The sequence below is a fragment of the Arvicanthis niloticus genome, chromosome 7, assembly GCF_011762505.2.
Source record: "Arvicanthis niloticus isolate mArvNil1 chromosome 7, mArvNil1.pat.X, whole genome shotgun sequence".
Lineage (NCBI taxonomy): Eukaryota > Metazoa > Chordata > Mammalia > Rodentia > Muridae > Arvicanthis > Arvicanthis niloticus.
The window spans coordinates 12,778,842-12,802,446 of NC_047664.1; the positions used below are offsets into that span (position 1 = coordinate 12,778,842).

Here is a 23,605-nt window from a genome sequence, read left to right on the forward strand (position 1 = left end):
AAGAGTTTCCTCTGACAGACTTTCTGTGTGTCCCTGGGTGCTCAGCTCTGATCTACATAAAACAAGTGGTTCCACTCCCCTTGGTATGCAATCCTGGGGCTCGCTCTCCTGTTCCTGCCCTGCCACAGGGCTCACCCATCAGAGTCCACAGTCAGGAATCAGATGGTATTTCTGGAAAAGGAAACTAGTGAGATAGACTTGGGGGTTGGGGAAAAAGCTATTTACTTCCTCTCTTCTAGTCAAATAGGGTCCTTGAGGGTTCCGGATCTCCGTGGTGACATTTTCTGTCTACTGCTGCAGCAGCATGTGGCAGCTACTACTATCAACAGCTCTGGTACTTACAGGTAAATGGGCTCGGTGAAGATGCAGATAAGAACTTATGATGACCTGTGTTCAGGTCAGGCATAGAACCCCCCACTATGGGCCTGGATTTAACTCCTAAGACAGACTGACCGTCAGAGATAAGCAGCATCCTGGCTCTGATTTGTGCTTCATTAGGAGGGGGCTGTGAGTTAACTGGTCTGGGTCTCCATTTCCTTAATTGTGAACTGAAGAGCAAGAACTAGGTGGTCCTAAGGTTTATGTCTTCCGACATACTAGCATCTCCTTCCAGGCCGGGGTTTAGGTTAAGGTGGTTTCTGTGGCTTGATTTGGGGAAATGTAATCGTTACTTTTAACCTGACAGCTTTAATAGGGAACAAGGAGAAAGGAAATAATGTCAAAAACTAAGATTTGAGTTTCCCAGCAGCACAGGTTCAGGCCTTAAGGAAGGAACCAGCAGGAGGAAAGGTGGGAAGGAATCTCTGCATAGCATCTGATTCATGCCTTTCTTTTTCTTGCAGCTTTCTCTGGCATTCAAGCTGGTGAGTTTGCCTCCAAGTCTTAGCTTGATGGAGTGAGACACAAAGGTCACAGGAAGTTGGGAAAGGATTATTGCATGGTGTCCGGTGTGTCGAGGGGTTCTGGGGACTAGGAGCAATACCCTAACACAGTGGGGATCGGCCCTAGTACATCTGGCCAATTTTTTTTCCAGCTACAGAAAAGATCAAAATTCGGGCCAAGTACTTCCCTGCCTAGATTCCCTAAGAATGAGTCATAGATAGACTGAGAGTGCTGTGGGTTTGTTCCTTCTGCCTGTATTACCATGAGAGTGCCAGGGTAGAGCCCACTTCTGTGTCCTCACTCCAAATCCCCTTGACTCTTCATCAGGTCTCCAAAAGGCCGTGGTGATTCTAGACCCTGAATGGGTCAGGGTGCTTGAGGAAGACAATGTTACCCTCAGATGCCAGGGCACCTTCTCCCCTGAGGACAATTCTACCAAGTGGTTCCATAACGAAAGCCTCATCTTACATCAGGATGCCAACTATTTCATCAAAAGTGCCAGGGTTAACAACAGTGGAATGTACAGATGCAAGACAGCCCTGTCCACGCTCAGCGACCCGGTGAGGCTGGACGTCCATATAGGTGAGTTGAAGGGAAAGAGGGGGCCTGAATTACTTGGGAAGAGCCAGTATGGTTTGAGTTAATAGTGGTAGGGTGATATGTGGTCCATCGGATGGGGACGGAGTGAGAAGTAGCTGATCACATGGCAGGACATAGGCCAGGGATAGTCGGGGTTAATTTGTTTGAGCTAGCTGAGAACCAGCCAAGCTATATTGCTTAGGTTTTCATAAATATTAATAAATCTCTGTGTCCTTATTTGGGAGCGGGCAGGTCCAAGACAGCCCGGCGAGACTCAGTTTCAGATCTTTACTAACCTGCTAGCACATCACTCACTGTCTGTCTGGACTGTCTTCCTGTCGGTGCCTTGCTGAAACTTATGCGTTAACATGCACTTGGCCCCTTCCAGTGGTGCCACAGCTAGCATGAGGGGCGGATCTGTCTAAGGAGACAAGGGGATGAGGAAAAGATAAATACACATGGACACACAGAAAATCTTAGATCAGAGAGTCCAGTTCATTGGCAAAGCCACAGGCCCCAGGAAGCTAAGCATGTTTACTAGATACAGTCAAGCAGAGAGTGGAATTACTGCATGCAGCTGAACAAGGAATTGGGGTCATTACATACAGCTCATGGAGATATGTATGTATGTATGCATGTATATAAACATGGAGATATGTATGTATGCGTGCATGTATGTATATATGTATGTATGTATGCATGCATGTGTGTATGTATATAAACATGGAGATATGTGTGTATGTATGTATATATATATAAACATGGAGATATGTATGTATGTATGTATGTATGATGTATGTATATTGTTATATAGAAATTACCAAAACAGGTTTAACTGATCTGGATAGGTGCAGTCTCTGTAGGGGACAGTCCTCAGGCCATGAACACCCAGGGACAGAGAGATACAGTGGATGTTTTCTGCACATACCATCAAAAGTCATCCACACTTGGACCCTTCCCTCTAAGCCTCACTCCAAAGAAGGCCTTGCCGTTTCCCACGGGTCTGAGTCCTTGACATGACAGTGTGGAGAGGTACCTCCACACCCACCCTTTATATCAAAGATTCTCAACCTTCCAAATGGAACAACCCTTTAATACAGTTCCCCCATGTTGTGGTGACCCCCAACCATACAATTATTTCATTGCTACTTCATAACTGTAACGTTGCTACTGTTAGGAGCGGTAATGACTCATGACGTGGGACTGATATGCAGGATATCTCATATCTTCCCAAATAGGCACTTGACCCACACACAGGTTGAGAACCACATTTATCATAGGACGGACATGTGTATGTCAATTAACAGCATCCTAGTATGACAGCAGGTAAGAGAACTACTTTTTCAGGCATAGGTCTTTCCTAGTATCCTTGGAATGACATCCCATACTATCAGCCTGACTCTATTTACACAACTGACCCATTTGTACGGTGTGAGTGGGTGGGACAGGAATGACATCAGGGTCCCAGTGCATTGGGCCTATCAAATGGTTCTTATGGCTTCTTTGCCTCTAACTCTCCACCTTGATGACACAGATCTCACTGTGCAGAGCTACAGTATCAATTATCTTGGTGAATGAACGATAGCCATCCAAGAGTGAATCGAGTGAGGAATTACTGAAAGGAAGCAATAGAAAAATCAAGTCAGGGCTGGGGACGTGTCTCTGTAGATGACAATGCTTACCGCTATGCCTTGATAAGCCTGGGCTCAGTCCCCAGAACTCAGAAGGAAGGAACACACACCTGTAAGTCGTCCTTTCATCTCTACAAACATGACACGGCATGCGAGTACACGCACACCCACATGTACACTTTCATTTTTAAGATTTTTATTTATTTTATGTATGTGAGTACACTGTAGCTGTCTTCAAACACACCACAAGAGGACATTCTATTCCATTACAGATGCTTGTGAGCCACCATGTGGTTGCTGGGAATTGAACTCAGGACCTCCTAACCACTGAGCTGTCTCTCCAGCCCAACATATGTATGTTTCTTTAAAAAAAAAAAAAAAAAATCAAGAGACAGGCATGGTGGCTTGTGCCTTTAAACCTAGCACTGATGAGGCAGTGACAGAGGGATCTCTGTGAGTCTGAGGCTAGTCTGGTCAACACAGTAAATTCTAGAACAGCCAGAGCTACATAGTGAGACCCTGTCTCAAAACAAAACAAAACACAAAGTTAAAAAGAAAACTCAATTCTAAAGGTTATTAGTTGGGCTTGACTTTGCTTTAGAAATGGATGTTGGTGTCTAGTTAACAAGGACTGTGAGAGGCTGTAACCATGAACATTAAATTAATCAAGAAAGTCCCAGATTTTCCTGTAGGGCTGGATTCACCTTTGCTTATGCTCTGTATTTTCTTTGGATAGAATTTTTTTGTTATTATTCTAATCTCATTGGCTCCATAGTCCCTCTCTCTTAGCTCACTGTAGAACTTAAAACACTGCAATATAGTATTCAGAGTATATTTCTGTTCTAGACTATAGGTTCTGTAAGGTTAGAGACCATACACAATAGAAATCTGAATATTGCCGGGCTGTGGTGGCACACACCTTTAATCCCAGCACTTGGGAGGCAGAGGCAGGTGGATTTCTGAGTTCAAGGCCAGCCTGGTCTACAGAGTGAGTTCCAGGACAGCCAGGGCTACACAGAGAAACCCTGTCTTGAAAAACAAAAAACAACAACAAAAAAAAAGAAATCTGAATATCCCCAGTGTAAGATGTCTATCATGTGTTTATTGAATGAATATATGTCTGTATATTAGTTATGTTTGCAGCAAGACAGACAAAACAAAGAGTATTTCCCCAGCCCTTGCTGGGGAACACACCTGTGATCTCGGCTCTTGAGAGGCAGAGGAGGATGTTCAAGGGGCGTAAGACCATCCTTGGCTGTACGAAGCAAGCTCAAGATAACCTTGACATCATGAGACCATGGCTTAAGAAACAAATAAATTGGACTATTTAATAAAAGAATACCAGTCTCAAACCTGTGCTATATCCAAATCAATTACAGTCTAATGTTAATCACAATGTACTCCTTAGCTGAAAAGGCAAGCAGCCAAATAGACATGTGGTATTTTCGATAACCAATATAGCTTGTTTATTTAGAGTTTATGTTTGGGGCATTTCTTTCTATCTTTTTTAATAAGATAGAAAGAATGTAGTTCAAAGATGCCTGGAACTCACTATGTAGTCCAAGCTAACCTTAAACTCCAGATTTTCTTGCCTCAGCTTCTTGTATACTGTCTTGGCTGATAAATAATCTAATTCATTAAATAATAGAAATTGCCCTCAGTTTGGCAACTCTTCCTGGTAAACTCCACTAAAATGGTCCACCAATTTTGTTTAGCTCTGGGCACTAAAATTTAAAACCCACAAACAGTATATTATTTTCTTTGTTCTTCCTATGAATGTTACTTGAGTTATAGTTCAAAAATTAATAAGAAAAGAACATTTTAATAACCTCTGCTTCCAGTCCCCCTGGGAAAACTCCCTTTAATCTTCACACACACACACACACACACACACACACACACACACACACACACCTTCCTTGTTTTCTGTGCACTTAACATGATCCCATTAATATTGTCACCTGCTATCAATGTTTATCTGACATGTATTTCCCCAGGCTCGGTCCCACTTGACTTCACAGCCTCCCTGTGTGAAGTCTGCTTACCTGAGGTCATTGTGAGAATGGTATCCTGGTCACCATTTCTCTCTTGAAAGCCTTGCTTAGTCATGGTCTAACTGAGGCCCCGGGACCTTTCAGAACCAGGGATGACTTGACAGCTGGCATTCACCCTGCCCATCTCTCCCCCTACTTCCCGATTCCTCCACTTCCCTTCTTCTGACTTTCATAATGCTTGGTCTCCTTAACCTGACCCCTGCAGGAACTCTCAATATCCCTGTGTCTCTTGAAATCTATCTTGATTTTTAAGTGAAGAAAGCCTTTTTTGGTTTTGGTTTTGGTTTTGGTTTACTTTTTTAGAGACAGGGTTTCTCTGTGTAGCTCTGACTGTCCTGGAATTCACTCTGTAGACCATGCTGACCTCAAATTCACAGAGCTCTGGCTGCTTCTGCCTCCCGAATAATGGGATTAAAGGCATGCACTGCACTGCCTGACTTAGAAACCCATTTTAAAATGTAATTGGTTTGGGAATACTCTGAGTCCTTATTATCTGCCAAATGTAAGCCCAGCACGTAGGGATTGTGCAGATATTCTCAACTTTGCTTTTTACCTCTCTCATTTGTAGATCTTCATATTCTCTCTCTCTCTCTCTCTCTCTCTCTCTCTCTCTCTCTCTCTCTCTCTCTCTTTGTGTGTGTCTCTCTGTCTCCGACTCTGTCTCTTGTTTCTATCTGTCTATGTATGTCTGTTTCCCTCTGTCTCTGTCTTTGTGTCTTTGTGTCTTTCTCTCTCTCTCTCTCTCTCTCTCTCTCTCTCTCTCTCTCTCTCTGTGTGTGTGTGTGTGTGTGTGTGTGTGTGTGTGTGTTCCTCTTTTTTAGACCAAAGGTCATAGTGTGATCTGAGGAGCTGTGCAGGAAAATATCAATCTGGATTTCCACTGCATCTAGGATGGAGTGATAACCTTGCCCTGCAGAAGAGATCCGCATTCAGAATTCACCCTCCCAACTAATTCTCCTAACTAATTCACCCTCCCAACTGTCTTTTAGGCTGGCTATTGCTTCAGACCACTAACTGGTGGTTCCAGGAGGGGGACCCCATTCGGCTGAGATGTCACAGCTGGAAAAACAAAGCTGTAAATAAGGTCACCTATTTACAGAACGGCAAAGGCAAGAAGTATTTCCATAAGAATTCTGAATTCTGCATTCCAAAAGCTACACACAACGACAGTGGCTCCTACTTCTGCAGAGGGCTCATTGGGCAGAAGAACAAGTCTTCAGCATCCTTTTATATAAGCATAGGAGGTAAGAGTCCTTCAGACCCTTTTACAACATGCTGTGGTTTTATTGTTGTCATCATCATTACATTTATTTATTGTGTGCATGTGCATGTGTTTGTGCCTCCATGTGCATGTGCCACAGTGAGCTCATGGAGGTCAGAAGACTTTTAGAAGTCAGTTCTGTCCTTCCAGCATGAGTCCTGGGGACTGAACTAACTAAGGTGGTTAGGATTGGCAGCAAGAGACTTTGCTGGTCTTTTTCAATTTTTTAAAATCTTAATCTGGAACAGATGTGAACTCACAGAGGCTGTCTTCATTACCTTTATATTGCTATGAAGAGATACCTGAACTAAAGCAACTTCTAAAAGAAAGCATTTAACTGGAGGTTTACCTGTCATTTCAGAGAGTGAGTCCATGACCATCATAGTGGAGAAGCATGGCAGCAGGCAGGCATAGCACTAGAGCTGTAGCTGAGAACATACATCTTCTCCACAAGGTGTTTCATATAGCAGGCAGAGAGAATGGGAGACTGGACCTGGTTTGGGCTTTTGAAGCCCACCAGAGTGATGTACCTCTTCCAACAAGACCACACCCACTAATCCTTCCAAAACAGTTCCTCCAACTAGGGAAGAACAACTAAGTTCATTCAAACACACAAACCTAGGGGCCATTCTCATTCAAACAGCCACAAAAACTTAGGGGAAAAGATCAGCTGATGAAGCAAACAAGTCAAATGTCAACAATTAGGGAATCTAAGTAAAAGACATATGCGAGTTCTTTATGGTATTTGGGTACATTTATTGATAGTTTAAAACTATATCAAAATTAAAAGTTAGGGGGCTGGAGAGATGACTCAGCTATTAAGAGCACTAGCTGCTCTTGCAGAGGACCTGAGTTCAATTCCAAGCACCCACATGGTAACTCACAACCATGTATAACTCCAGTTCCATGGGAATCTGATGCCTCTTCTCACCTTCCAGGGAACTACGTGAATGTGGCGCACATACATATGCCCAGGCATAGACAAGATAGATAGATAGATAGATAGATAGATAGATAGATAGATAGATAGATAGATACATACATACATACATACATACATACATACATATTTTTAAGGTAAAAATTAAAACTGGGCTAGGCTTGGTGGCATACTCCTTTAATCCCAGCACTCTGAGGCAGAAGCAGGAGGATCTCAGTGAGTTGAAGGCCTGACAGGTCTCTATAAATGAGTTTCAGACCAGCCAGGGACACATAGTAAGACCTTGTCTCAAACAAACAACCACATGTGGCTAGGGCTGGGAAGTCAGCTCAGTAGGTCTTATGCTTTCCTCACAAGCCTGAGGACCTGAGGCAGAGCCTCAGAACCACATAGCACGCCAGGCTTGGTGGCACATTAGTAATCCCAGTACTGGGAAGGTACAAGGGATCCTAGGGCAGGGCACTCCCATTTAACCTAAGTGGCGAATTTCAGGCCAATGAAAACCCTGTCTGTATTAGTTTGCTTTCTGATGTAATTAATGCCATGACCCAAAACAACTTAGGGAAGCAAAGGGTTTATTTCAGCTTATACTTCTAGGTCATACAGTCCATTGTTGAGAAAAGTCAGCGCAGAAACTCAAACAGGAGCTGAAGCAGAAACTATGGAAGGACATTGTTCACGGTCGTGCTGTCTGGCTCATGCTTAGCTAGTTTCCTTATGTCGCTTAGCTACCTAGGAATGGTGCTGCCCACAGTGGGCTGGCCTTTCCACAGCAATCATCTCAGTTTCTCATAGACCCACTGACTTAGGCAATGACTCAGCTGAGGTTCCCGTTTCCCTGGTGACCCTGGGTTGTGTTACATTGACAGTAAAATCTAACAAAAACATTATCTAGAGGAAGAGAATGGCTTTTCTGAGGACGACACCCAACGTCCTCTGATCTCCATATGCAAGCACACACAAACACACACACACATATACACACACATACACACTCACTTATACCCATACATAGATACACAGAGGCATATATATATATATATATATATATATATATATGTGTGTGTGTGTGTGTGTGTGTGTGTGTGTGTGTGTGTGTGAGCACAAAAGCACACATACACACCACATGTATGCAGAGGCTGCGGATTTCTGAGTTCGAGGACAATCTGGTTTTACGTAGTGAGTTCCAGATCAGCCAGGGCTACATAATGAGACCCTGTTTTGAGAGGGGTGGGGGACTAAAAGGCAACCTCACAGCTGTCACGTGAAGCCTGTAGACAACTTACCATGCCAGACCCCCTCTGTTGCATCACCACCATCTGACAAGCAGAAACTGTGACTAAGCATCTGAGCTGCTGAGGCTTTCCCAGGTTACACTGAGAGGGAGGAGCAAAGAACCTGGTTCCCAGCAGGAGTCAGGAGCAGTCTGATACTGTTGTTCTCACAGTTTCTCCCAACCCCCTGCCTTAATGACAGCCATCTTCTCTCTCTATTCTCCTAGATCCGACGTCTCCGTTGTCCAGTTTTCCACCATGGCATCAAATCACTTTCTGCCTACTGATAGGACTCTTGTTTGCAATAGACACAATGCTGTATTTCTCTGTGCAGAGGGGTCTTCAAAGTTCTGTGGCGGACTATGAGGAACCCAAGTTTCACTGGAGCAAGGAACCCCAGGACAAGTGAGCCCTTATCTCATGGGATGATAAGAACAACAGTGGAGAACCTATGAGCCCCCTGTGGACTTGCTACCTCACCATCTGCATCGGGCACCATGCGTTCAGCAGCAGGAATAATACAAAAGCCCCTCCTCCAACTGGTTTTTTTTTGGGGGGGGGTGTTGTATGTTTATTTGTTTGTCTCTCTCCAATGGACTATCTCAGGGGAAAGGGAAACCTGGGGTCTTCAAGGACCAACAGTGAAGCAGCAATGAGCACGCAGCTGCCCTCCTCCCACCACCACCACCACCCCCCAAAAAAAAAAAACGATGCTTCAGAATTTTATGCTTTCTCTGCCCTAAACATTCCGTCGGGGCAAAGCAGCAGCCCGGGCTCTGGGTGGTGACCCTTTCCACGCTTAACAATTGCTCCTAAATAAACTTCTGTAGAAAAGCGAATGGCTGCCTGAGCCAGTGGCGCAGCTTTCTGTATCTTCCTCAGGCCCGTTTGCCTTCTGGGAAACCCCAGACTTCTTTGAGTGTGGGCGGTCCTGGGGACCAAGGCAGTGCAGCTGAACTCAGGAAGTAGACAGGTAAGAGCTAGGGAAGGAGAGGTATCACCCCTCCCTGAGCAGAGCCAGTTGATAATATCTGGGGGGAGGGAAGTCCCTTTCTTCAGTTGAATAGCCTCTGGTAAACTGTCCTAACCTACCAGCTCTTCGAATGCAAGTAACCTTAACTAAACTCAGTGGGAAACAAACAAGACTCTAAAGAAAGCAGAAGAGGGACTTTTTCAGCAGAAGAGGGGCCTCAGGGGGAGTGGGAAGCCATGAAAGAGGGTACTGGAGGGTGAGGGTTGCTGTCATTACCAGGGCATCCATCCCCTAACAAGACAGTAATGCCTACAAGTAGTTGAAGGGTGCAGAGGTAATTTACTTTGGAGCTGGTCTCAGACAGCAGCACCTGCTTTTTTGCACGTTGAACAACACCCATTGCAATGGCGTGTGATTGGTTAGCATCTTACCTCGGATTGGACAGTGAGGGTGATACTGCCAGGATCTCTGTGCAGAGGAAGCACATTAAAGAAGCCCTAGAGAATGCAAACCCCACCACAGGCCAGCTACTGGCTACTCATGCTACCCATAATTCAGTGTTCTGATTTCTGGAGCACGGTGTACCATGTTTCTTATTTAAAAGTACAGCACGCCAAGTAGTCTGGCTGGCTGTCAGTCAGGCCTGCATTTTCTCCTACAGAGAATGACCAAAATATACTGTATATGTGTATGAAACTAAATTTTATTTATTTATTTATTTATTTATTTATTTATTTATTGTATAAGAGTGTTTAGCTTTCATGTATGAGTTCACATCACATGTGGCCCTGGTGTTTTCAGAAGTCAGAAGAGGGAGTCAGATCCCCTCGAACTGGTGTTACAGATAGATGTTAGCCACCATGTGGTTGCTGAGAACTGACCCTAAGGACTCTGTAAGAAATGCTCTGAACCACTGAGCCATCTCCCCAGCTCCATGTCAAATAATCTTTTTTTTTTTTCCTTTGTAAAGAGTAGGGGAGAGAGCTAGAGAAGCGTCTCCTCAGTTAAGAGCATTGGCTGTTCTTGGTGAGGCTCTGGTTTCAATTCCCAGACCCCACATGGTAGCTTACAACCATCCTAACTCCAGTTCTCAGGGATCTGATTCCCACTTCTGACCTCCGTTGACACCAGGCTCCAAGCACAAATGTAGTATGTATATTGTTGAGGTCCAGAAATCACCTCACAAACCACACAAACACCGATCTCAGTCAGACAGGGATAGTTTATTGAGCATAAGCCCCAGGACTGGTTGACCAGAGCCATGGTCCAGATTTGGGAAATGCACCATGACCCAGAGTTAAGATCATACAGAATTTTTAAGCCCAAAATTTACAAACATCTGTGTGAAGTTATTTCACCAATAGGGATAGCAGACTTCCTTAGGAACATGTCTTTGTAGTACATGTATCCTGTTCCCTCGGTTGGGGTATTCAGCTGTGGCAGGGGACTTGCCTTGTCGACTATTCATGTTCTAACTTGTCTGCTAGGATAGGACTTGTAACTTGCCAGCGAGGATGTCAGTTACCCACATACATGTCTCTTTCTGCCAAGTGGGATGGCAGTTTTCAGGGAGGTCTTGGGAATTTAAATTTTACTAGATTATACTCCAAATAGTTTCTTGTACTGGTGCAGGTGTCTCTCTTACGTTGCAGTCCACCTCAGGGGCAGCTTTTAAAGGCAAAAGCTTATACACAGGTTCAGAAAGTATTGCTGGGTGGTTGGTTTGGGTCCAAGCTTATTGTGTGTAATTATGCAAAGCAAGTCAACTGACTTCTATCCTGATTACTTTCCAAGGGCACAGAACATAACAGAATATGTAATCAATTTGGCATTAGAAAGTTTCCTAGTAACAGCAGAAGCAACACAGTAACAGTACAAAACGGAAAACTTAGATAGCCAACAAGCCATAACAATATGTATACAGACAAAGTACTCATATACATAAGGTACAATAAATCTAAGAGAGAGAGAGAGAGAGAGAGAGAAAGAAAGGGAGGAAGGAAGAAAGAAAGAAAGAAAGAGCAGAGGAGTCTAGGGCAGACCAGGGAGGCATCACCGTCTGAGACCAGAGATAAGGCTATCTTCCTAGACCAGAAGCTACAACTAAGTAGGTTCCTAGGAAGCTGCATATGTGATATCAGCTTGAGTTGTTCGGGGAAGTCTCCATTGGAGCTGGGATGATCTGAAAGCACGAATATTGAAATGTCTTAATGTGTCAAACTAGGGCATTGGTCAATTCTGGGCCACTGGGGTGGGGGGTGGGGGTCTGAAGAGATAGCAAGTAGCTTGTGTTGTGCTAAGTGAAGAAATATAGCTGGCTCAGCATCTGAATTGGGGAAAATGTGTTAAGAGCCCACAACAAGTTCACAGAAAGGAATGGACAGAGGGTGAAGACACTTGTTGACCAAAGTCATCGTATTAAAAATTAGAAGAGGCATTGGGACTGTAAAAATCATCTTTTCTGTTTCTATGTCTCTTCCCATAATACATCTGATTTTAGTCATAAGCACTCCCTATAGTAGCTAGGCATAAGATGGTAAGTAGCACAGTCTCCGTAAAAGGTTACTAAGGACATTGGCATGTACCCAAAACCAACTCAAGCTAGGTCAATTCTTCTGCTTTTCATATCCAGACACACTGAAAATACACATGAATAATAGAAACTATTTAAAATTGATTGTTGCCAGGGGTAGAGACACTTACGTTATTATTCATAGATTGAGTATGTATAGCCCAGTGTGGGTTGGAGGTGGGAGGGTTCTGAGGTTACTCCAAGCATTGTTAGGAGAGGGGTAAGTGTGCCATGGTTCTTACATGTAAGAACCAGGCTGTCTAGTGCATTGTGGCAAGGGAGTGTGTGCATAAATAACCCAAGACCAAGTTGGAGTCCCAGAATAGTAAAATGTCTCCTGTGCTTGCCGTTCTTACTACCTACGATGTGCCAGTGGGTGCTGAGAAGGTCACGTAAACAAGCCCGTCAAACAAGCCCATCTCATTCTAAAGTGTTCTCATCCTTTTCTCCTCGTGAGCAAAACAGGCAGGTAGCGGGAATCTGGAGAAAGCCTGCAGAGGAGGTTCATTTGGGGTGAGGGCGTGAAAGGAAGAGTTCACCAGGCAAAAACAGAAAGAAGCTGGAAGTCCAGGACAAAGATTCAAAAGACAGTGAGTTTAGGAGGTGCGGTTCTACCTATTGGGTCTAAAAGAGCCAGTAAGAGAGAAGGGACAGTTTCGGGGACACTAACTAAAAGGCATCCCTTTAGCTGTCCAAGGGATGGATGGCATCAGATAGCGCCAGGTATTGAAAGAGTAGACGCTGGTCGGGTACGGAGTTTACGGATTCTGGGGCAGCTTCTGGAGCGGAGAATTTAAAACCCGAGAAAGGAAACCTCTTCCGGTTCTTCCGGTACCAGGGGGCGATGATGAGATGAAAAAGGAAGTAAGGAGTGGCAAGTGGAGGCACCTCGTCCAATACGGAGGCTCCAAGAATCGTCAGCCAGGGAGGGATTCAGGAGTCCTGAAACACGAAGGAAAGGCAGGCAAAGGTTCTTGGGGGGAGGAGGGGGAGGAGTGAAAAGAAAAGAAAAAAACTTGTCTTCGGATCACTGTCACTGAACGACCAAATTCCTACCAGCTTTCTATGTCGTTTCGTCAGTAAACTTGCAACTGTAACTGAGAAAACAGGTTAGCTAGAGACTGCTAGCAAAACGCCTAGGCAGAAATGCTGAGGAGCTCTAACCACAATATTAGGACTGACACTGGGCTCCTGGCGGTCAGCTGAGGGAGATGGCTTGAATTCTCTGAACAACAAATTTCAAGAAAGCGAAGTACACAAAATGCTCTCACCGTCCCTGGGTGGGCTCGAACCACCAACCTTTCGGTTAACAGCCGAACGCGCTAACCGATTGCGCCACAGAGACAGGTGATAGTTAGTGCTGTTGTCAAGTCACCTTACTAAAGGATATATTGGTCGCTTATCTGGCAAAAACTGTATTTGGAATTGACAACGAAATTAACTTAACCGTAGATATAGTAAAGAGGAACACCATTTACTTTGATAAGAAATAAGTTCCGGTTCCACCCGCTGAGTCTGAGACGAGAGGATGAACGAACCAATAGTCTTTGGGAAATCCAAAATTAATGCTTTCTTTGGGAATTAAGTTGGTTTTGTTTACAAACGTCGCAGGCAGGTCTAGTTAATTTACGTATGCAAATATGCGTAAGTACTGAGTCATAAGCTCTTTTTTTTTTTTTTTTTTTTTTTTTTTTAACGTAACAACCCCGTTTCCAGGCGTGTCTGGCAAAAAGTACTAAGAGTTCTTGTAACAAAACTAGTCATGCCAGCTGTCTTGAAGTCTACTGGGACGTGAGTCACCGAGGCAAAACAGGAAATTTTTAAATTCTTGTAACTTAACGATGTTAACAATGACACATTTGCAAACAAATATCAAAAGACACATTCCCCTTAGTCTACTGCCTTCAATTTAAGGATCTTCATCAGGAGTGGGGTCAAATGAGTTATTTTCTGTATTGCCCAGGTCTCAGGAGTTTTCTGGAGCCTCCACATACTAGTAACTCCTTGTATCTATTTCTGCAGCCTCTACCAATAATACACAGATTAAGTTTAAGCACAGGTCAACATTTTTAAAGATTTCATACAAGCAAAGATACTTATGTACAGAAAATATATATGCACATATTTTATATTTTTGTATTAGATACTTGTTATATAACTTGTTAATATATAGCGCACATATATATTATATATATATATATATATGCATGCTACATGGCCTATTTATTTATTTATTTATTTATTTTTGCACTTTGTAGTGGTTTGAATGAGACTTATTGTGGTGAAACTGTTTGGGAACGATTAGAAGACGTAGCCTTGTTGAGGGAAGAGTGTCATTTGCAGGTGGTTTCTAAAGGCCATTTCCAGCTCTCTTTTGCTTATGTTTGTGAGTCTGGTCTCACCACTATACATGGAAAACCATGATGATTCGCCTAAATAGGTGCTCAAGAAAGATATTTATAAGCTATTCGTGTCCCTTAGAAGTTATCAAATTTTTGCTTTCATCAAAAAAGGTGGTGGAAAAATGTATCTATCTGCTAATTTCTGATAGCCAGTTTAAACAGTAGAAAGAAACAGGTTTCTGGTTGAAATCAGTGGCTCACAAAGCAAACCAAGAAAAGAGATTGAAGGCAGAAAGGAGGAATCACGGAAGCGGGAAGGAAATAAAAGAAGGCTCGAGGTGAATGTAAATAAGTCCTTTATATACACGTGTGAAATTATCTAAGGGCAAATTTAATCAATAACCAAGAGAGATGTGATAAGCTTAATAACTCTTATTTAGTTTAATACATTCAAAATATTGTTTCAACATGTAATTAATATAAAAATTATTAACTAGATTATTTTTCTTAGTCTTCAAAGTCTATAATGTATTTTACACTCAAAATTTAATAGGAAGAACAGGTAGTATTTATATAGATTTCATAAAAAATATATAAATCAAAAATACACATATGACTGTTTTCTGGTTAAAGTTCTTCAGTAGCTGAAATGAATACTTTATATTCATTTATATTTTTATCTTTTATATTTAAAATATTTTTATTTTATATTTTTTCATTTAGTTAATGGCTCAATTAATTATTTATTTTAATTAATTCAATTAAAATTTGAAAGCGTGACTTTTACACGTACTAGTCAGTTTCAAACATTTATTTACTGACGGCTACAGTATAAGCGTCTCAGATACGGACTCTTGTTGGTGCATGGCTGAGATTCTAACAAAATATCCTACAATCCAGAAGATCCCAAAACAGAAAGGGATGAAATGAAAATACCTTCAGAACCTAATGAAAAACTTAGGGTTGGTTTCATTCAAAGATAGAAAAAGAAACCACTGCGTTGGCCGGGAATCGAACCCGGGTCAACTGCTTGGAAGGCAGCTATGCTCACCACTATACCACCAACGCAGTACAACGGTAGGCCTCCTTTTTTCCGCCTTAATAGAAGTGAGAAATTTACTGTGTATGTTTTCTACAAATCTAAAATGGACCGGGAGATAATCTGGCGTCAGCCCGGGAGGAAACATTTTCTCTGCTTCTCGCCCTGTTCACAGCCTGACGTTCTCAGTCCCTGGCTCCGCAAACGCTCAGAGCCTCCAGACAGCTCCAGGCACCGGTTCCGTTAGGGACTTAGGACGATCGGTAGGGAGCAGAATTGGCCGGTAAGAGACCCTCGGCGGCCTGACTCGGCCCCTCTGATGAAAAGGATACCGAAAGGTTCCAGAAGAGATGGATGATGGAGGTTTAAAGTGATGCGGAAGTAAGAGATAGGAAAGATATGTCAGCTACTTTCACTTGTTTTGCTTTGCAAAAGAGTTCCTGGCGAGTTTGCGTAATTTGGAGAAATCACTGATGGTGGCGTCATCAGCGTTGAAGCCCTTATAAAAGCATATGAAAATGTATTTCCACATGTCAGGATGGCCGAGCGGTCTAAGGCGCTGCGTTCAGGTCGCAGTCTCCCCTGGAGGCGTGGGTTCGAATCCCACTTCTGACAAATACTTTTTTTCCCATGATGATTTTTTTTCACACTGACGTTAATTGGCATCTTTTGGAAAAAAGAAAATTAAAAAAGAATTTCTCAAACTAAGATCCCTTAATTTCTTACAATTATCCCAACTCTTTCAATGTTGAAGCAATGCTAACAAACTTTTGTAAGCATGAGGTTCTCTATTGCCTTGTCTAACCCCACAAATTCTAATTAAGTAGATTTGCTATTTATATGAATGTAATTCATATAGCCGAACCAAAAAAAAACTGAACCCTTCATTACACCCTTTTTCTAGAAGATCACAAAGGAAACACTTTCTGGTTTAAGAGCAGCTTTGTTGGGGGGGGGGGGACAGAAGGATTGTCCTTTTGACAAGGAATGCTGTTAAGCTGACCATAACTGTGAGGATGGAAAGAGCTTCAGATCAGTTAATTAAAGTTTGTCAGACACAGCTCTATTCCCTGTCATTAACCAACTAGATCATGACTCTTGGAAAAGCATTTGCTCTTTCTGAGTCTTAATTTTCTTCCTCGTTAAATGGATGTAAGAATTGAGGAAATGAGATGGCCTACTCGTTAGAAATTCAGAATTCGGGTTCTGTCTCAGGCCTGCTCACTTGCCTCTTACAGGATTCCCAGGTAAGTGGAATGTTAGAGTTTCCGAATGGCTAGACTATCTATCCTCTTCACAGGATAATGCAGATGTAGAAGTGCTCTTTCTCTGGCTTCTCAAGAGGACTATTGATTACTAAATGGACGTATCAAACTGCCTTCTAAATATTTAATGAACATAGACGAGAGCTATGGGCTTTGGCCAGAGAAGCTTCTTTCTGTAATGGGCAACAACAACAGTTAATGCAGAGACTCAAGAATGATCAAAATGCTGAAAATATGTAACTGTTGAATGTTCAGCCCTAAAATGAAACGTCTAGATCAGCCTCCCAAGATTCAGGGAACACTGAGTGATAGGAAGAGGACAGAAGGTAAGAGCTGGAGAATAGGGAGCAGAATGCGGAGGAGTGCTGCAAACACCGTCTTCTGCACATGCTGTTGGACATGACCTCACCATGGTTACCTGAACAAGATCAAGCCAACACAATCAGGCAACGTTCCAGCAGACTGTACTAACTGGAGTTGGGGAGAAGGAAAACAAGGAGAGCATGAGGGTTGGAGGAGGGTATGTGTCGGGGCTGTTGAAGGTAGAAAAAGGGCTAGAATAAAGGTACAGGTTGTGCATGTATAAAGTTCTCAGAAGATAAATAAAAAAAGTCTTAAACATGTGGGTGACAACAATCAAAATGTACTGTATATGAATGTGAAACTGCCCAAGAATTTTATTTGTTTGTTTGTTTGTTTGTTTATAAACAGAATCTCACGCTATAGTTCTGGCTGGCCTAGAACTTGTTAGGTAGACTAGGCTGGCCTCAAAACCACAGGAATCCTCTCCTCTGCTTCTTAAGTGTTGACATGTTCTATAAAAGAACAAAGTTAATAAAAATATATATTTGAAATCAGACAAATGAGAGCTACAGACGTGGCTCAGCAGCTCAGAGTCCTTGCAACTGTTCCAGAGAATCTGAGTTTGGTTGCTTGCTGTGGGGTACCCACATCCGACACCTCATATCCGACAGCTCACCAGCAGTTCTGTGGATTCAACAGTACCCTCTTCTGGCTCCTCAGGCTGATGCTCACAAAAGCACATAAATACAAATAAATCAGACAAATGAAAATCAAGAGACCATTTATAAAATACCCGATTTGTCTTTTAAAATGTTAAGATCACGAAAAACAAGACTACGACACTGTCACAGAGTATATAAAATTTAGGAGGCATGATAAGTCAGTGTAATATGAAGTCCAGCAGTGACTTCTGAAACAGAAAAAGGATGCATTCGTGGGAAGATGTGAAACCTGAATAAAGTCAACAGCTTCATTAGTAACAGTTATCCAATGACATTTTTCTGAAGTTTGATAAGTGTATTGTTATATAACATCTTAACATTAGGAAAGTGGCTGGCAGACATGCAGTAATTTTCCATATTATCTTTGCAAGTCCTCTGTTAGTTTAAAATTACTGAAAAGAAAAGACTTGAAAGTAATTGCCAATTCTACCCAGGAACTGGGGCTTGGGCAAGAAACTACCAACAGCAGTATTTGATTTCTTAGTAATGGGTATCTGTGATGATTTAATTTGTTCTGATTGTTTGGAAGAATTGGGTAAGCATAGTTGTGATTACAATAATCAGAATAAGAGTGTGGGAGGAGTGGAGGAAGCCGTGAGGGAATGTGGACTGTTGACGTGGATACAGCCATGTCAACGGCCATGGGAGAGTGGAGCTCAGAGGGATGGAAAGGCCTCTCATCCGAGTGTGGGTGTTGATAGTGTGTGCAGAAAATGGCCACCATAGCTCTCTTCACCTGGATGTCTATAGTCTGAAGACAGCTCCCCTAGCAAGACTGCTCCTACTGAGATTAGCTAAACATGTCTTCTTGTTCAGCTGTGCGCAATAACCCCACTCACACTGTTCAGGTGTATATAATAAACACACTGAGCTACCTGGGTGCTGTGGTCTCTCCATTAAAGAGCTTAGTCCCCTTGACAACAGCTTTTCTGGATGTCCACGTGCCTGTGTGTATTTGTCTTTTGTTCATTTCCTTGTCGCCTTCTGTCAGGTCAGTTCCTAAAGCCATGCAAAGATTCAGGAGACAAAGACAGGAGGATCTATGTGAGTTGGAGAGCAGCCTGGTCTAGATTGTGAGTTCTAGACCAGTCAGGGCAATATAGTAAGATACACACACCTCCATCTCAAAACCACCGAAACAAACAAGCAAACAAGACAATAACATAAACTACTTATTAGCGCAATCAGTGTCCCTGCCTCAAATTCTTCCACTTATGGGAAGAAAAGGAGCCAGCTGGAGGGGAGAGGGGACAGAGGAAGGACAGTTAGGGAGCCATGAACGAGAAGACGGTAGAGTGGTACACATACATGGAATGCTAAAAAGAGGCCATTGCTTTCTTTCTTTTTAATTTTGTGCATATGAGTTGTTTTGCCTTCTTGCGCTCGTGTGTGTGTGTGTGTGTGTGTGTGTGTGTGTGTGTGTGTGTGTGTGTATGTGTGGTGCCTGTAGAGGCCAGAAAAAGGCCTCAGATCTCCTGGATTTGGAGTGAGAGGCAGTTGTCATGTGGGTGCTCAGATTCAAACCTGGGCCCTCTGCATGAGCGGCAAGTGCTCTTAACCACTGACCTATCTCTCCAGCCCATTACTTTCTATAAAAACCTTTTTTAAACAATTACTTTAGGGGCCGGAGAGATGGTGCAGTTAAGAGTGAATCGTGCTGTTCTGGAGGACCTGAGTTTGGGCCTCAGCACCCACATCAAATGACTCACAATTACAAGCGCCTGTAACTCCACCACCAGGGGACCCCAGACCTCCAAAGGAACCCGCACTCGTATGCACATACCTACACACAATTAAAAATAATACAAGTCAAGTTTTTTTAAAAATACAAATTAGAGGCTGAAGAGTTGTTGAGAGCAAGGACTGCTCTTCCAGGGGACCCAGGTTTAATTCCTAGCACCCATATGGCAGTTCACAACTGTCTGTAACTCCAATACCTGGCACCCTCGCACAGACATACATGCATACATACATACATAAAAAACTAATGCACATAAAATAAATAATTAAGAAAACGAATTGATTTTAAAGAAAGATGTTGTATATAGACTTTTTGGAGTAAAAACAAGATGGGAATTTTAAGTTTACCTAGATCTACTGTGTATGTAACAAAGCAACTACAAAATACATGAAATACAGATGAAAGGCAGTGACAAAGTGCCACACAAATAGTTTTTGCTTTTCTGTTTTTGTTTTGTTTTTTATTTTTTTTATTTTTTTATTTATTTTATTTTTATTTTTTTTAAAGATTTATTGAGAATGTGTACAGCTTTCTACCTGCATGTATGCCTGCAGGCCAGAAGAGGGCACCAGATCTCATTATAGATGGTTATGTGCAACCATATGGTTCCTGGGAATTGAACTCAGGACCTCTGGAAGAATAGCCAGTATTCTTGATCTCTGAGCCATCATTCCAAGCCTCCAGTTTTTACTTTAAAAAATGGGAGACATGGATTTGTTTGTTTGTTTGTTTGTTTGTTTACTTGCTTGCTTGCTTGCTTGTTTGTTTGCCGAGACAGGGGCCCTCTACATAGTCCTGACTGTCCTGGAACTTGCTCTGTAAACCAAGCTACCCTCGAACTCAGACATCTTCAAGCCTTGGCCTCCTGAGGGCAGGAATTAAAGGCATTCACCATCAGCAAAAAGTAGACTTCAAAAAAAAAAAAAAAAAAATCAAATAACTCAGACCTCAATTATAAAACATAATGAGAAAACTATCCCAGCTTCCAGGGCAAGGTACCCCCCACTCCCCTCTGAAGTTGTAAGGTAGGATTATAAAAGAGTCTAGCGGGCCCATGAATCCAGCCCTTGTGACACAGACGACTCATCATGACGGGGTATTCGATTTCCTCAGCAATGGGGCCACTACCAGGCCTCTCCTGACAAGCTTGTGCCCCACAACTGCTGGGAAATTCCTACACCCCACCCCCACCCCATCCCTCCCTCCCACTCCATTCTTCCACCCCCTCCCCCCCACCAAAACCTAGAGAAGATGGGGCAGCACATTTGTACCAGCACCTTCCTCTGATGTTCACACTCCTGGTCTGCTAACTGGTTGTGTTCTAGCAGGGCCAGGACTTCCTGCAGTCTTTTCCCTAAGGCTATCTCCCTGCAAGGAACTCTTCACTAGGACAACCAGGACTTCCAAGGAATTGTCAGCAGCCACTCTGTATGTCTGGTCCTCATCCTTAGCCTTGTACTGTACAGCCTCTGGAACCATCCTCTCCATCTCCTACTTGCTGAGGTGGCCTTTGTCATTGGTGACGGTACTCTTGTTACCCTTGCCTGTACTCCAGTCAGTGTCGACTCAGACACTGGCATCTATGTCAAAAATGACTTCCATCCAGGGAACTGCATGTGGGGCAGGGAGAATGCCACTGAGCTCAAAGCTGCCCAGCAGGTTGTCATCCTTTGTCACAGCCCTTTCATTCTCATATGCCTGGGACCCAGGCTGGTTGTCTGAGTAAGTAGGGAAGGCTTGGGTCTGTTTAGTAGAGATGGTGACATTCCACCGGATCAATGTGGTCATCACTGTCTCCAGCCCTAGGGACAGGGAAGCCACACCCAGCAGGAGATCCTGCATCTTCTCACACTTGTCTTCCATCAACACAGCCACCTACAGCAGCCCCATGGGCCACAGCCTCTTCAGGGGTGATGTTCTTGTTCAGTTCCTTGCCGCTGAAGACGTCTTATAGACGCTTCTGAACCTTAGAGATACAAGTAGAACCATCCACAAGGATGACCTCGTGGATTTAAATGGGCTTTGGTCGGTTTGGCATCACTCAGGGCCTTCTCTGCAGGCTCCAGGGGGCTGCAGAAAAGGTCTGAGCACAGTTCAAAGAGGGCACGACTAAGGGAAGTGTAGACGCCCATACCTTGGAACAAGGAGTCAGTCCCCAAGGTAGACTGGGTACTGGAGGACAGCATGCGTTTGGCTCGCTCACAGGCAGTGCATAATCTGCGAAGTGTCATATTGTTTCCGTTCCCATCTTTGCCATGCTTGCCCCGGAATTCTTCCATGAAATAGGTCAGCATCTGGCTGGGTAAGTCCCCTCCACCTAGATGAGTGAGTGTCTCCAGCTGTGGCCTTCACCCCAAGACGCCAGCGTGAATAGTTAGGGCTGACAGACATTGAAAGTGCCGCTACTCAGATGAAAAATACAAATAAATAAATTAATTAATTAATTAAAAACAAAACCAAGAAACGAACAAACAACTGAGCACGTCGCTCTCTCCAGCACACGGCTGGTCCAGATGGCAGGCGACGGCGACTGCAGTAGGCTCTTTAATGATCCTAAGCACGTTGAGTCTCCTGATGGCACTTCACCCCACCCCGTCTTTGGTCTCCTGGCGCTGCGAGTCGTTGAAGTAGCAGGCACCATAAACGCCACTACCTCACCGGCCTTAGAACACTTGCACTTTGGGCTCACTGCCATCGCTCACCACCCGGAAGAGCCAGTGTTTCTTCTCCGGCTGCACAGTCACTTCTGTGAACTTGCAGCTTATCAGCATTTTGGCGTCGAACACCGTGTGGAGCGCGTTCAGACCACTTAGCTGGCCTGGTGCGGTTGCCCAGGTCATTGGCAAGGATCTCCACCCAGCCCTGCAGGAACACGCCCAGGCACGAGGACGCGGAGCCCAGATCCAGGCGGAAAGCCACTTCCCTAGGAGCAGACGTGGCTATGGCTTCTCGCTCTCACATCGGAAGAGAATACAGATGCTCGAGGTGGCAGGTGGCGGGAGCTGGAGCTGCTCAGCGCTGCTGTCCTGGTTCGGGGTCATGGGTTTTGTTTTGTTTTGTTTTGTTTTTATTCTGTTATGGGAGTCCCGCCTCCTCCTGCCCTCGCCGGCGAGAACATTCCAAGCCTTCCTCTTCCACCCGGACCCTCTGACTCAGCCTCGACGGCCGCGCTGACGCTGGCAGAAGATTCGGACCCAGCGACCCAGAGAGGCGGAGTGCAGAGTGGTGCGCCCATCTCTCATTTAAACTAAGAGCTGCTGTAGAAAACACACACACACACACACACACACACACACACACACACACACACACACACGAGAGACAGAGAGAGAGAGAGAGAGAGAGAGAGAGAGAGAGAGAGCGACAGAGAGAGAGAGAGAGTGAGTTAGTTCCAGCTCTTGTATGATTCTATAGGAGCAGAGCGGTGGCAGCCTCCAGTCAAGGTAGCAACACCGGGGACAAGTTCTTCCAGTTGTGGTTGGACAGGAGTTTTGCGCACGCGCAACCCGAGGCCGGGCCCAGCGGCCGCAAGAAGCCCGGCGCATGCTGTCACGCAAACAGAACCATAGCTTTCAAGCTAGAAATGGAAATAGTTGGGGCGAGGGACTTATTTTGAAAGAATGAATTCTAGAAACACGAGGGTCGGCTTTTCGAAACCAATGTAAAGAGAATGGTTATATATGAAGTACAACTAATAATAGAGATCAACTGGAATAGGAATGCTGCAAAATGCAAAGCTATCTAGCATTGGTGGTTCAGTGGTAGAATTCTCGCCTGCCACGCGGGAGGCCCGGGTTCGATTCCCGGCCAATGCACACTTTGTTTTCTCTCTTTGTGTGTATATATATATATATTTTTGTTTGTTTATTTGCTTTTTAATTTTCTTTTTTACAGGCTTGACCCCGGTTCTTTCTTCAGCCTCCCCCCGACCCCCGAAACTCAAGGCTCTTTCGAATTTATTCTTATTCTTTTACCAGTTTACCTCTAAGAAAATCAAACTTAACGATGTGACCGTAGAATTCGGAAA

At 43.8% G+C, this 23,605-nt stretch overlaps 1 protein-coding gene, 1 long non-coding RNA gene and 4 other non-coding genes across 6 annotated transcripts; 3 read left to right on the plus strand and 3 right to left on the minus strand.

Annotated features, from left to right (window-relative positions):
* The first annotated feature begins 213 nt into the window (after positions 1 to 213).
* On the plus strand, positions 214 to 9,471 carry LOC117712745 (low affinity immunoglobulin gamma Fc region receptor III-A-like). The gene is made up of 5 exons (XM_076937948.1): positions 214 to 344; positions 843 to 863; positions 1,210 to 1,464; positions 6,136 to 6,390; positions 8,849 to 9,471. Exons 1-5 carry the CDS (start codon positions 305 to 307, stop codon positions 9,028 to 9,030), a joined length of 753 nt encoding a protein of 250 aa, XP_076794063.1. The 5' UTR covers positions 214 to 304; the 3' UTR covers positions 9,031 to 9,471.
* A 3,966-nt stretch (positions 9,472 to 13,437) lies between these two features.
* Trnan-guu (transfer RNA asparagine (anticodon GUU)) lies at positions 13,438 to 13,511 on the minus strand. Its single transcript has one exon. It is a non-coding gene; the product is annotated as a tRNA-Asn (tRNA).
* Positions 13,512 to 15,244: 1,733 nt separating this feature from the next.
* LOC143443021 (uncharacterized) lies at positions 15,245 to 22,876 on the minus strand. Its single transcript, XR_013111692.1, has 3 exons — positions 20,856 to 22,876; positions 18,713 to 18,836; positions 15,245 to 17,836 (listed from the first exon to the last, which is right to left on the minus strand). It is a non-coding gene; the product is annotated as an uncharacterized LOC143443021 (long non-coding RNA).
* Positions 15,505 to 15,576, minus strand: Trnag-ucc (transfer RNA glycine (anticodon UCC)). The gene has a single exon. It is a non-coding gene; the product is annotated as a tRNA-Gly (tRNA).
* Trnal-cag (transfer RNA leucine (anticodon CAG)) lies at positions 16,080 to 16,162 on the plus strand. The gene has a single exon. It is a non-coding gene; the product is annotated as a tRNA-Leu (tRNA).
* A 446-nt stretch (positions 22,877 to 23,322) lies between the features above and the next one.
* Positions 23,323 to 23,393, plus strand: Trnag-gcc (transfer RNA glycine (anticodon GCC)). Its single transcript has one exon. It is a non-coding gene; the product is annotated as a tRNA-Gly (tRNA).
* Positions 23,394 to 23,605: the final 212 nt, after the last annotated feature.

What these genes read in the sequence shown, in the direction of transcription:
- LOC117712745 (XM_076937948.1), top strand. Translation starts at nt 305, where the DNA reads ATGTGGCAGCTACTACTATCAACAGCTCTGGTACTTACAG. An exon ending in TTTCTCTGGCATTCAAGCTG is followed by an intron (nt 864 to 1,209) that starts GTGAGTTTGCCT and finishes ACTCTTCATCAG; the next exon opens with GTCTCCAAAAGGCCGTGGTG. An exon ending in GAGGCTGGACGTCCATATAG is followed by an intron (nt 1,465 to 6,135) that starts GTGAGTTGAAGG and finishes ACTGTCTTTTAG; the next exon opens with GCTGGCTATTGCTTCAGACC.